The sequence below is a fragment of the Heliangelus exortis genome, chromosome 5, assembly GCF_036169615.1.
Source record: "Heliangelus exortis chromosome 5, bHelExo1.hap1, whole genome shotgun sequence".
NCBI classification, from domain to species: Eukaryota; Metazoa; Chordata; class Aves; order Apodiformes; family Trochilidae; genus Heliangelus; species Heliangelus exortis.
Window position 1 is genome coordinate 42,541,509 of NC_092426.1, and position 12,611 is coordinate 42,554,119.

The following is a 12,611-nucleotide window of genomic DNA, read 5'->3' on the forward strand; positions in this document are numbered from 1 at the left end:
ATTTAATAATTTCTGTGTGTCTATCAATCTCACTTTTCATCAGTTCCTTGGTCTTTTATCCACTCTGTCTGATGATGATACCTGCTCATCAGTCTCTTCAGAACTGAGTATTGATCAATACTTGGGAAATAGTTTGTGGCACTGTGGACACTAATAATTGTCATGTTTGATGATTCTTGAAGTGTATGTAAGATGAATGCAAACATTTCAATTAAATTGCTTGCCATTATTAATATTCTTATATAGACTTCAAGTATTAACCAGCAGTCACATGCAGAACACTAGTGTTACAAAATATAGAGCACTAACTTACAGATGTGCTTGTGCTATCTTCAGTGTGGAAAACATGACTTTTCTACTTTTACTCCTGTAAATCAAAGCTCTGTAACCAACCATGTGATACCACAGACAAAGAAAATCTGACCCAGCAAACTCAGCTCAATGCAAGCTCCTACAGCAATCCCACTACTGAGTGGATACAAGAACAAGGTGCAGAGATCCCTGTTCAGTGCATCACCTCAACAGAAATCATTTGGCAAACCTTTCTTCATGCAAATAACAAGAAGAAAACCTGCTGTGCACACTGCCATGCTCAGACAGTGTTCACTGATTTCACTGTTAACTGAACTTCTTTTTCTTCTGAAAAAGAATGTAAATGTAGGAAAAAACACCACCTTCAGGGCAGAGGCATTAGGACTGAGTACACAGGGAGCAGAGCACAATCTCTGGGTGATTCCACAATATCCAAGGAGTTAATACAGTTATTCCATGGATTATTTATAAAATATATTCAGTAGTTTCTGTGCTTACTCTGCCCATTTGCATGGACATCTCTCACCTGCTTCTTTTGTCCTTGGTTTGTTGTTTTTTTTATCCCAGATACTGCCCAGGGGATGGCCCAGCCTGCAGACCAAATGTCACTGCAGATGATACCGACGGTCAGCAATGCGGCCTTGCTTCAGCCAGGCTTCTCTCTCCTCAATTTTGATGGGCACCTTGCTTTTTTGGGGCAGAAAGGATGGCCAAAGAGATCCTGTCCCACTGGGGTTTTCCTCCTGGATATAAACCAGAATGAGCTCAAAATGAAGCCTGGCTTTTTCTCCAGGGACTCCTGCTACCTCCCCCCTCTGCGCTACCCCGCTCTCTGTGTGCTCAGAGTGGGGGCTGATCAGCACCAGTATGTCATCCATGGAGGGAAAACACCCAACAATGACCTTTCTGACAAGGTCTATCTTATGAGTCTGGTAAGCAAAACCAGCAAGAAAACCACGTTCCAATGCATTGAAAAAGAGCTGTGTGGAGATGTCCCTGAAGCTAGATACGGGCATACAATTAATGTGGTTCACAGCCAGGGAAAAAGCATGGCTGTTATATTTGGAGGGAGATCATACGTTCCTCTGGCACAGAGAACCACTGAAAAATGGAACAGCATAGTTGACTGTTTGCCATCTGTGTTTCTCATTGATTTTGAGTTTGGATGCTGTACATCATACAGGCTCCCAGAGCTCCAAGAGGGACTCGCTTTCCATGTTTCAATTGCCAAAAATGACACAATCTACATTTTGGGAGGCCACTCACTTCAAAATAACACCAGGTCTCCCAGTTTATATAAATTAAAAGTTGATCTGCCACTGGGCAGCCCCTCTGTGACCTGCACCATCTTGCCAGGGGGAATTTCTGTGTCGAGTGCCATAGTGACTCAGACCAAAGACTCTGAGTTTGTCCTTGTGGGGGGCTACCAGTCTGACACCCAGAAAAGGTTGGTGTGTAACACAGTCCTTCTGGGAGACAATAAGATAGAGATTCTTGAAAGGGAGGGCCCAGACTGGACAGCAGCTATTAAGCACTGCAGGACGTGGTTTGGCTGTGACATGGGAAAAGGCTCCGTGCTGCTGGGCATTCCGGGTGCCAACAAGCAGCTCGTCTCAGATGCAAACTACTTCTACATTTTGAGATGCAAAGGAGCAGAGGAGGAGAAGGAGGAAGAACTGGCAGTGCCAATTTGCAGTCAGACATCGACAGAAAACCCTGGAGACTCTTCTGCATTTGAAGATTCAGAGGAGTTCTGCTTTAGTGCTGAAGCCAACAGCTTTGATGCTGGTGATACTGACACTTACAATGAAGATGATGAAGAAGATGAATCAGACACAGGCTACTGGATCACCTGCTCTGCTGGCTGCAGTGTTGACATCAACACCTGGGTCCCTTTCTATTCAACAGAACTCAACAAGCCTGCAATGATCCTGTGTTCCAGTGGGGCTGCCCACTGGGTCCATGCACAGTGCATGGATCTGTCAGAGAGGATGCTCCTACAGCTCTCAGGAGCAAACGTCAAGTACTTCTGCAAGGAGCATGTTGCCCTTCACAGAGGGCTACAAACCCCCCAGAGGGTGCTGCAGCTCAAAAAGCAGCCCAGGAAACCACTGAGGAAAAAGTCTGCCATGAAGTTACCAACACCAGGGAAAAAGTCCTTTCTGAGGAGACTGTTTGAATAGATTCACACTGTGGAGCTGTGGGGGGAAATGGAATCACAAAGACAAGTTGTGATGCTTGAAGTAGGATGGGTAATGTGGGCTTGAAGAGATCTTCATTTCAATTATCTCAGTGGTTTCGTTATATTTCAGAGCTCATGAATTTATTTTGTCTCTTAGGTGTATTTGTGAGATACCCAGAGAGCAATTCCAACACAGAGGGCTCTGTGCAAACCCCCAGCCAGGCCCTGGTAACTCTGTGGGCTGTTCTGTGCTAGGAGTTCCTCTCCAGTTGTCCCCAGTGTGTCAGAAGCAATGAAATATTCAGACACCGAGGGTCAGTTTTCTTCAGGGACTTCCATGATGGAAAGCTTACATACTGGGCATTTAATTCTGGGTAATTAGCTTTATTTTGAGATGTAGTGAATGATTTTGTAGCAGTCTTGGCTACAATTCTGGATTATCATCTCATAATAAAAATTAAATTGCTTTTTTAAACCACTGTGCTCATCAACTGCTTTGTGTATGTATTTTTTTAAATCTGTTAAACTAATAAAGATTGTAATAAAAATGACTGCATTTTACTTCACCTACTCATGGGGTAAATCCAACACTGTAAATCCCAAGGTCTATAACAGGACAGCACACATGCTTGGGGGGTCCATCTGAAGTACAAGAAGGGGGGGGCAAGCTTCTCAGATACCCCATGCTGTGAGCTCCCTTTGGATTCAGGAAAAGTCCCTTCTGAGGAGCAGGGCTTTGATCATTCACTCCAGGTTCTCCACTATGCATTTCTCTCTTTTCCCTCCCAGAGTGACTGTGGAGAGTGTGGAAGCTAAAAAAGTGCAAGCTGTGTGTATCTCAGTGACCCCCTGAGCCAGCAGAGCAGGGTGAGGATGGAAACCAATGGAGCTGGCAGCTCTGAGCATGAGGAGAAGATTGTATTCAGAAGGAGAAGGACACTGTCAAGGCTGAATAGCCCAAGAATTTACTGGTTATTTTGTGGATTCTTTTATTGCCTATTAGTAAAGCCTCATAGTTCTTGACTTTTATTTTTATGACTGCTCCAAATATCTTTTCAAAAAATCAATACCATCAGCTCAACATTTGCAAGCCAACAATAACAGATCAGTACTCACAGCCCAGCTCTCAGTCTGGAACCCGTGGATATAAAAGAAAAACAGGAGCAGCTGCCAACCATTTGATCACCACATGCAGCCCCCGAGCAGACACTGCTCAGTGTTTTTCTGAGTAAAACCAGGTATGACAGGACTCTGAAATCTTCACAGCTCGAGTCCCCAGCAGAGGGTAACTAACAGGCAGCTGCACAGTTTCCATTTCCAACCTTTCCATGTGCTAAGGAGGGCTATGGCTTGGGTAGAGCTTGTACATGGGAAGTACCTCACCCTAACTCATGTTTTTACTGGTATCAGCTCATAGAGTTCAGTGCCAGATTCCTGTTCCCTTTGCTGTGCTGCTTTCTGTAAGCTCACACTATATACTACTATATTTTTTTTCCAAGGAATGAATTAATGCCCATTAATGCACAAGTAAAACCCCTTCAAACTGGTGAAACCCAATAGTCAACATCACCATTTGTATGTTAACCATAAGCCTTAATCACCTGAATAATCATTAAAAGATAATTACCACACACTCCTCATTTGCACCACCACCACCAACAACCAACCCACATCATCACAACACCAACAAAGAGGGACAATGTACTCACAGGATTAAATTCCACTCCTTGTCCTTTCACCACTGAGCTTCCACACTATTGAGCTCCCTGCCAAGGTCTCTCCAGTCCAGGTTTTTGCCTGTTATCTCTCCCAGTTACCATCAGCATCTCAAATTCTTCAAACTCCACATACTGTGAAAAATTTGCTCTTGCAGAAAAATAAAAAGATGGAAACATTTCCAAAGAGAAAGCTTGACACTGGCCTAGCAGAAGGGACATCCAGGCTGAGATGAAGCCTGGTGGCTCAGGCACTGCTGCTGTGGTTCAGAATCTTGGAAGCAGCTCTGAATTTCCAGAACTGATTTCTGCAGCTGCAGTGAATTCCTCAGCCCTGAGGAGCCAGAGCAGGTGCAGTCATCATGTGTCAAGCACAAGCACACACTGCAGACCTTGCCAGCCCTTACCTGAGCTGTTCTTTACAGCTGTGGCTATGAAAAAAAAAAAGCAATTTACAGTCAGACTTCAGGATATTCCTCAACTGGTAATGGGCTGAAAACATTGCTGTGTTGTGTGGCTGAGCTGCACTTTTTAAAATGTATGTTCAGCAGTGAGGAGAAATTGTCTGAGCCTCACAGTGAAGAGCAGTACAAGCAGTAAGAAATCATGGCTCAGAGACTGTAGTCACTACAGGAAAAGGAAGTCATAAGTAAAATGTAATATTCCAAAGGAGCTGAATGCAGAGACCCATGGAATGCTCAGTCATCCTGTAGAGAGGACACTGGACATAGCAGTCAAGGCTGCAGAAAGTACCTGACTGATAATTCCAATGACACTTTTGAGTCGTCTACTTGTTAGAGCACTGATTGTCTTCAGAACCAGCTGATCAGGACAAGATGTTTCTTCCTCGGGCAGCTTGGAATTACAAGATGAAATAAAGTAATTTTGAGTGCAGAAGTAAATCTCTATTGTACCTGCATTCAGCTGACTTATGTGCTTTGTAAACACAACAAGCAGCATCATTGAAAGTACAGCTGAAAAAAATGTTCTTGACCTCTGTCCTGATGCTGCTATAAAAGGGGCCTGTTAAATCCTTTCTAATAATCTGTCTTTTTGTATTACAGACAGGATGAAGTTGTAGAAAAACTCCCACAGTACGGAGATGCATCTGATCAGCTGTTTGAAAATTATGCCATGTTTAGTCACCTAGAGCAGTGCTCTGAAGAAGAGCTGTGACAGGCCCCATTATTCTTCATCTGATCCCAGTTCTAATGCATGGAAATAAAATCCAGTCAGTTATTGGAGATTTACTGCAGGCCAGTCAGTCCCACCTCTGTGCCCAGTAAGATCTTGGAGCAGATCCTCCTGGAACTGTACTGAGGCACATGGAAAATAAGGAGGTGATTGATAAGAGCCAAAAATGGACAAATTTCATGGCCTTTTATGAGAGGCTGACAGCACTGGTGGGTCAGATAACAAACTGCAAGGTAGATTTGAAACAATCTTTGCAGCTCAGTCCTTGGCAAGGAGACAAACTTTGATGCACAGAATCCTATAAAGAGGCTTTAACTTACTAGCATGTACATAACAGTGTGAGGCTGGTGTTAAACAAACACTGGGATTGCATTTGTAAATGGAGCAAAAGCCCTTTAAAACATAAATAAAAGAGAGGAAGAGGAGGAGGGAGGGGAGGGCAGAGGGCAGTGCAGTGCCCAGGCAGTCACCAAATGGATGAAATAAATGCCCAAGGAGACCCAAAGCCATTAAAGACTGTCAGCAAAGAATTAGTAAGACTTTAGGGGCTAATTTCCCATGGTGATAATGACAGGAAGAAGAAAAAAGCTATGAACTGCAAAATAATGAAAAGCATAAAAATCCGTGAAATTCATTCCTGTGGCAAAAGGCAACAAAAAAACTGCATATAGCACTTAAATGGATTGAAAATCTCCATATATGAGCCAGGACTGTTAAACTGGGCCATGGGCTATTCAAGCAGAGTGAAAGATAAAGCATCAGGTAATATATTTGTGCCAAATACACATATAGAGAAAAAAGAGAAACGTGCAGCTCTTTGCACAATGAAATATATGCTTACAAAAATGCAAATTGTATCTGCATTTACTCTTACAAGATGCTCTTTATACCTGATATTTATCCTCTCTGAGAAACACCTGTATGCTGCATTTCCTGGTAAAGAATGATGCTTATGCAAAGGCTTTACTGGAAATACTTGTTTTATTCAAAGAAATGAAAAAAAATTAATTAATCTGGAAATGAACACTCATTAAATGCAGATTTACATGGTGCACCATACAAAAGACACTGTAATCCTTATGACTGCTTAGAAAAGTAAATCTCTTAAATAAAAGGCATTATTTCCAAATGCAAATTTTTATGTTAAACTATCTGTAAAGAAAACATATTAAAACAAGATCCTAAATTACAGAATAATTTCAAAAATAGTATTTTCATTGTTTAAGACATAATCAGAATCACAGTAATGTTTCTACTACTTATTAACACAACTATTTTTTTCATAATCCACAAATGACAAATATTTAAGACTCTCTAAGATATAGTAAATAACATGAAGAAGATACTACTAAACAAGCCTCAGACTTAATTCTTCAAGCTTGTTGTTCACTAACAAATCAGCTTCTGCCACACCAAAATAAACCAAGAAAAAGCTGATTCTCTTAGATTCATGCTGTGATTGTTTCTTCACAAACCTGGTTTCTAAAAAATTTCTTGAAACACAGGAGTGCCCTAGATACAGGTGAAGGGCCAGATGATTTCAAGGCACCTCAGGTACTTTGGAGTGTATTTCATTAATATGTAATTAAGTGCAATTCATATAATTTTAGTATATGAAAGGCAAATACCACCAACCAAATCTAATATAGTACAGAGGAATCACAAATAAACATTGCTGTAGAGTAACTCTGGCACTTATCTGATCTGGGAAATGGGTGTGATGGGACTCAACTCATTTGGCAAAGCTGTGGCCCTGCTGCTATTAATTACAAGTTACTGATCACTTCACTGAGGACAGGAATTCACTTAGTAAAATTCCACTAATACAAATTATGCTGAAGTTACCAGAGACACTGAAAATGCTCATGAAGCAGCAGGTTAACAGTGGAGGATGAATGTCATTTGTACAGTGAGATAACCACAAGGCACTGTAAATCCTGATGGAGGAGCACAAATACAAGTTTGCATTTTAGATTAAATAGATTATAAGAATATCTGTATAATTTCCAGATACCTTCTTGTGTCTTCATATCATAAATTAGCATGGTGATACCGCCATCTGCCCCTAAGCAGTACAATAACAAATATTTTAAAATATTTTTTTAAGTTTGTGAGATCAAGTTTGCATCATTAGTCAGTATTTCATACAAAAATAACTGAACTTTATAAAAAAATTACCCACCTGTCACACTGATAAATCTTTACTTATAAAAGCCAAAGAATCATCAATAAAATAATCAAGCCCCCCTAAAAAGTAACTGCACTTTGGCCACAGCAACCCCATGGGGAGCTCCAGGCTGGGCACAGAGTGGCAGAAAGGGACCTGGGAGTCTGGATTGCCAGGAAGCTGAAGAGGAGCCAGCAGTGTGCCCAAGTGGCCAAGAAGGCCAATGGCATCCTGGGCTGTGTCAGGAACAGCGTGGCCAGCAGGTCCAGGGAAGGGATTCTGCCCCTGTGCTCAGCCCTGGGGAGGCCACAGCTTGAGTCCTGTGTCCAGTTCTGGGCCCCTCAGCTCAGGAAGGAGATTGAGGTGCTGGAGCAGGTCCAGAGAAGAGCAAGGAGGCTGGGAAGGGATCCAGCACAAGTCCTGTGAGGAAGGGCTGAGGGAGCTGGGGGTGTTGAGGCTGGAGAAGAGGAGGCTCAGGGGAGACCTCATCACTCTCTCCAACTCCCTGAAAGGAGGTTGGAGCCAGGGGGGGGTTGGGCTCTTTTCCCAGGCAACTCTCAGCAAGACAAGAGGGCACAAGAGGTCTCAAGTTGTGCCAGGGGAGGTTTAGGTTGGACATGAGAAAGAATTTCTTTCTGGAGAGGGTGCTCAGCCATTGGAATGGGCTGCCCAGGGAAGGGGTGGATTCTCCATCCCTGGAGATATTTCAAAAGAGCCTGGATGTGGCACTCAGTGCCATGGGCTGGGAACCACGGGGGGAGTGGATCAAGGGTTGGACTTGATGATCTCTGAGGTCCCTTCCAACCCAGCCAATTCTATGATTCTATGATTTTTAAGTTGCAAGCAGAATAAAAAGCCACAGTTCCTTTTTCAGCAGCTGTCAAACTCTCAAGAATAATTCATTCCAAAATGCTGCTTTATGTAAAAACTTTGACTTTCTCACTTATAAAAACACTCGAGGACCAAAATAAACTGAGGGCCCTTCCTCGCAGTTTGTTTCTGCTTTTATCTCACATAACACCTGGTAAATGCATCACTGCACTGCTTCTGTTGGAAGCTCCCAGCAGGCGTGGTGTTTGTCAGACTCCACTCAGCACCATTAACTGAGTGTAAAAATTACCATTTCAGACCTCCCTGTGCCTCTACAGGCCTGAAGCAGAAGGTATCTCCTTGCAGGAAGACCCAACACAAACCCAACACCAAAAACACTTCTCATTTAGGGTTCTGTTGCATCCCTGCTTTCCAGGACCTCCTGCAGGGGCAGGGAGTCACCTGTGTCCTCTGTGTCCATGGTGAGACCCGGGCTTTTTAATGTCTTGTGAGCATTCATGAACTTCTGGAGGCACTTGGAGGTGTAGAGCCAGTGATGCTTCAAGACATCCTCCATCTCGTAGCATTTGGACTGCCTGGCGTTCATTTTTCGGAACCTCCTGAAGAGTTTGTTTCCAGACTCATTTCCTTCACTGGCCCAGGCCCCAATGGACCCATCTCTTTCAATGATTTCAGGAACATGAGCGAGGGTTTTGTGGAAGTAATTTGTAATCTTGCCTTCATATCTGTACTTGAACTTGGTGGCCAGGAGCTCAGCAAAGCTCTGTGAGTTGTAGCTATACTGGCACAGCAGTTCTGGACACTCCTTGGCAGGGCATGATGACCTCCACACTGGCTTCATCTTCAGATAAAGATCCATCAGTTCTCTGAGGGCCTCTTGCCTTTCCTCACTCTTTACTAACTCACAGACTGCCTCCACTGTCTCTTTGGACATCAGCTTTCTGGCAAAATTTCCACTCATCCTCATCACAGGCTTCAGGTTCCTCTTCTTCCTTAGCTGCTTGTCAAGAGCCAGCTGCCACCTCTTCCTCTCCTCTTTAGACACATCAGGATTCTTGTAAGCTTCACCAATCTCCATCTGGAAGATCCTGTAGAATTCTGCTGCATTCCCAATGTCACAGTGCAGGGCATCTATGGAGGGCACTGTCTCGATGAAAGGTTTGGCTGAAACCCCCTTCACTCTGTCACGGAGCTCATCGGCAGATTCCTGGTAGGGGTTGGACCTCCAGATTTCATATCTCCTCAGGTTTTCCTCGTGGCTCCTGGTTATGGAGTGGCAGACCAGGTTCTGGGAAGCCTCCAGGCGGGTCGCATCACACAGGGTACAAATGTAAGTGGAACCCGAGGCCTCCAGCCCTTCCACTTCCCTCACGAGTTTCTCATCATATCCCGTGCCCCTAAAGATGAACCTGAATGTCCTCAGGATGCCTCCCATCTCCAGCAGCAACTCACTGCTTTTCATAGCCTCTCTCTCTGCTACCAGGGGGCTCAGGACCGCTGTCAGAGTCTCATGATCCGATTCATCAGCCAGCATAAGGCACAAGGGTTTGCAACACAACTCTGAATTGGGCTTCAGTTCTTCAAAGATCCTCTTCCTTTCATTGCCATGGACCAGAGCAACGCTCATGATGGTGAAAGAAAACCTAACTGCCTTCTCTGGGACAGCAGGCCCACTGCCATGCTTCTCACTGACATCTCCCATGCCATCACAGGACTCTTTTACCACCACGGTGAAGGGGCCATCCAGGCACTGATCCAGCTGCTGTGTTTCCATGCCCTCCAGGATCTCCTCCTCCATGTCCTTCAGGGCACAAACCAAGGCTGCATCGTACCGAAACCTCTTTGCAATGGTGTCCACTGGGTAGTCATCAACCGAGAGGGGCAATCCTGACAGCCCATCTATGATCCCCACCTCTGTCTTGGTGGACACATTTTTCAGGGGAGGTTTCCACTGGAATGGGTGGTAGCCTGGCAGGAGGGCTTTCTCAGCAGTGCGAAGAGCGTGCAGGGGCTGGAAGATCTGCCTCCCAGTGACAGCTTTGACTGTTCTGTACATTTTGTGATACTGGTTACAGCTGAGGAACGTGTTAACTCGGATTGCCAGGCAGACAGCAGGGCGAAGCCCAGATCCCCTCCCTTGCATCATAGCCTCCAGCTCATCTGCTTGTCTGTGTTCATTCTTTGCTCTTAAAGCCAGGAGGAACAGGGTCATGCACACAGCCTTTATATCACCACCCTCCTCCTTTTCAGCAAAAGCCTTGACCTGACGTTTCAGTTCCCTCAGACGGTGCTTCTGAGCTCTCCTTGTCAAAGACAGGAGGTGCTGCCTTGGTCTCCCACCTTTATTTACGTATCCATAGAGCTCCCTATCTTTCATTTCCTTGTGGCTGGAAAGGTGTTGGCCGTATTTTCCATGCAAGATCTCCTCATCACATTCCTTTACGGGACATCTCACACGGAGGCTATCAAGGGTGATCAGGAAGGATTTCACTGGGGTTGCTAGATCTGTAGGGAAGCAGGGATACCAGCAGGAAGGGCAATAGCTGCCCACAACCTTGATACACTTCAGGATGCAAGTTCTGCAGAACAAGTGTCTACATGTTGTTTCCACTGGATCTGCCAAGATATGCTCACAGATCTGGCAAGAGATGGATTTAATGAAAGCTACTGGGTAATCTACTGCCAGCAGGTTGGTGCTGAGGTGGATATTCCTGCAATTGGCAATCTCTTTCATTAATTTCTTGTTCTTTATCTGTGCTTGATTTACTCGAACAGGTTCTGCAGTGGTCTTCACACGTTTGCCATGTTGTACACTGGGTGGTTGGCTTTTCCTCTTGACTGCCAGCTGGGTGGTGTGGCACACATCACAGACTGGGGCATGAGGTTTCCACTCCATTGTGCTGTTGCTAGGAAAATACACTTCACTTGCAGTATTACTGAATTTTCTACGGATGATACTCCAGCAGTTGTGACAAAACTGAGTAGGATGGATTGTGTCAACATCCCCTCTCACATCAATCTTAAAAACTTTAGCTATAAGTTCTGGCCAGGAGGTTGCTGTTTTCTCTTTCTTTCTCAGAAGGCACAGAGTTTCCTCATCCACTGGCCCGTGCACTGGGTAAGTCCTCTTGTAACCATCACTTTTCAGTGAAACTCCACAGATGCGGCAAAGCTGCCTCAGATAGCTCTGATGAACTCCATTCTCCTGAGTTTTCCTCTCATTTACACCTTTCTCAAGTGGCTGCCTATTGCCCATCAAGTCCATCCCTTCTCCTCTGGACACTGCTTCACCATTAGGCAGGCTGGTTTCTTTTTTTGCAGCACCAACCTCTTCTGCCTGATCTTTGTTTATGTGCTGGCTGTCATCAGGTGCTTTTTCAAAGGATCTCACTTTAAAGAGCTTGAATTTCCACTCAGAAAATTTTGTGTAAGGGTGCTGAATTTCTTTGGGTAGGTCCATTTGTGCTGCTACTGCCATCTGAAATCTGGAAGAAAGAAGATGACCTGAAACAGAGAAAGAAGCTGCAAGTCAGTTTAACTTCCAAAACTGATACTAATGCTGTAGTTTTTAACAGAACAGTTCTGATAACTTTAACTGAGAAATGCTTTGAAAGGGAATTACTTGTCCAAGACATCTACTGGATGGAGAGGTTGTCCAATCAGAACCTGAGGTAAGGACCTGAATGTATTTTGACTTAGATCCTGAGACATCCACATGTCTATTAGACCCCTAATGCACCTTACATAAAGCCATTAGTTATCCAGTACAAATATCCAAACCTCTCCCTTCCTTCCAATCACTGAGACCACCCTAAATAAAGCTCCTAGAGATAACAATTAAATTCTGAAAGGTTGGTGACTTTTTTTAGATGAAATTGAACTCATTAGTGTCTAAAATTTTGTCTTCCTGGTGCTGTTATCTAAATGAGCAAAACCACTGCTCTGACACCACTGTTAGTCCTTGGTCTGCCCCAAAGTGTGTGACAGAGGACAGGACATCCCTGCCCTGCCCTGGCAGGGCAGGACACACAGCTCATCCCAGTGCAGGCTTCATTCATGCAAGGTCTGTGCTCCCTTTTGCTGTGATCAAAGCAGGAGGAATGAATCTTCTTGCTGATGAGTTACCTCAACTCTAAAGGAGATACAGGAATTTATACAGAAATTTATACTGGCTGCAGATTTGCTCTGCAGAGAGAAAACATTCCAGCTG

At 44.3% G+C, this 12,611-nt stretch overlaps 2 protein-coding genes across 2 annotated transcripts; one reads left to right on the forward strand and one right to left on the reverse strand.

The window, feature by feature from the left end:
* Window positions 1-893: 893 nt before the first annotated feature.
* Window positions 894-2,569, forward strand: RAG2 (recombination activating 2). The gene has a single exon (XM_071745066.1). The coding sequence runs from the start codon at window positions 894-896 to the stop codon at window positions 2,493-2,495; it is 1,602 nt and encodes a 533-aa protein (XP_071601167.1). The 3' UTR covers window positions 2,496-2,569.
* Window positions 2,570-8,404: 5,835 nt separating this feature from the next.
* RAG1 (recombination activating 1) lies at window positions 8,405-12,242 on the reverse strand. The gene has a single exon (XM_071745004.1). It carries the CDS (start codon window positions 11,877-11,879, stop codon window positions 8,787-8,789), a length of 3,093 nt encoding a protein of 1,030 aa, XP_071601105.1. The 5' UTR covers window positions 11,880-12,242; the 3' UTR covers window positions 8,405-8,786.
* Window positions 12,243-12,611: the final 369 nt, after the last annotated feature.

Bases quoted from the DNA above. Each gene is read 5' to 3' on its own strand.
- RAG2 (XM_071745066.1), top strand. From the start codon at position 894: ATGGCCCAGCCTGCAGACCAAATGTCACTGCAGATGATACCGACGGTC.
- RAG1 (XM_071745004.1), bottom strand. From the start codon at position 11,879: ATGGCAGTAGCAGCACAAATGGACCTACCCAAAGAAATTCAGCACCCT.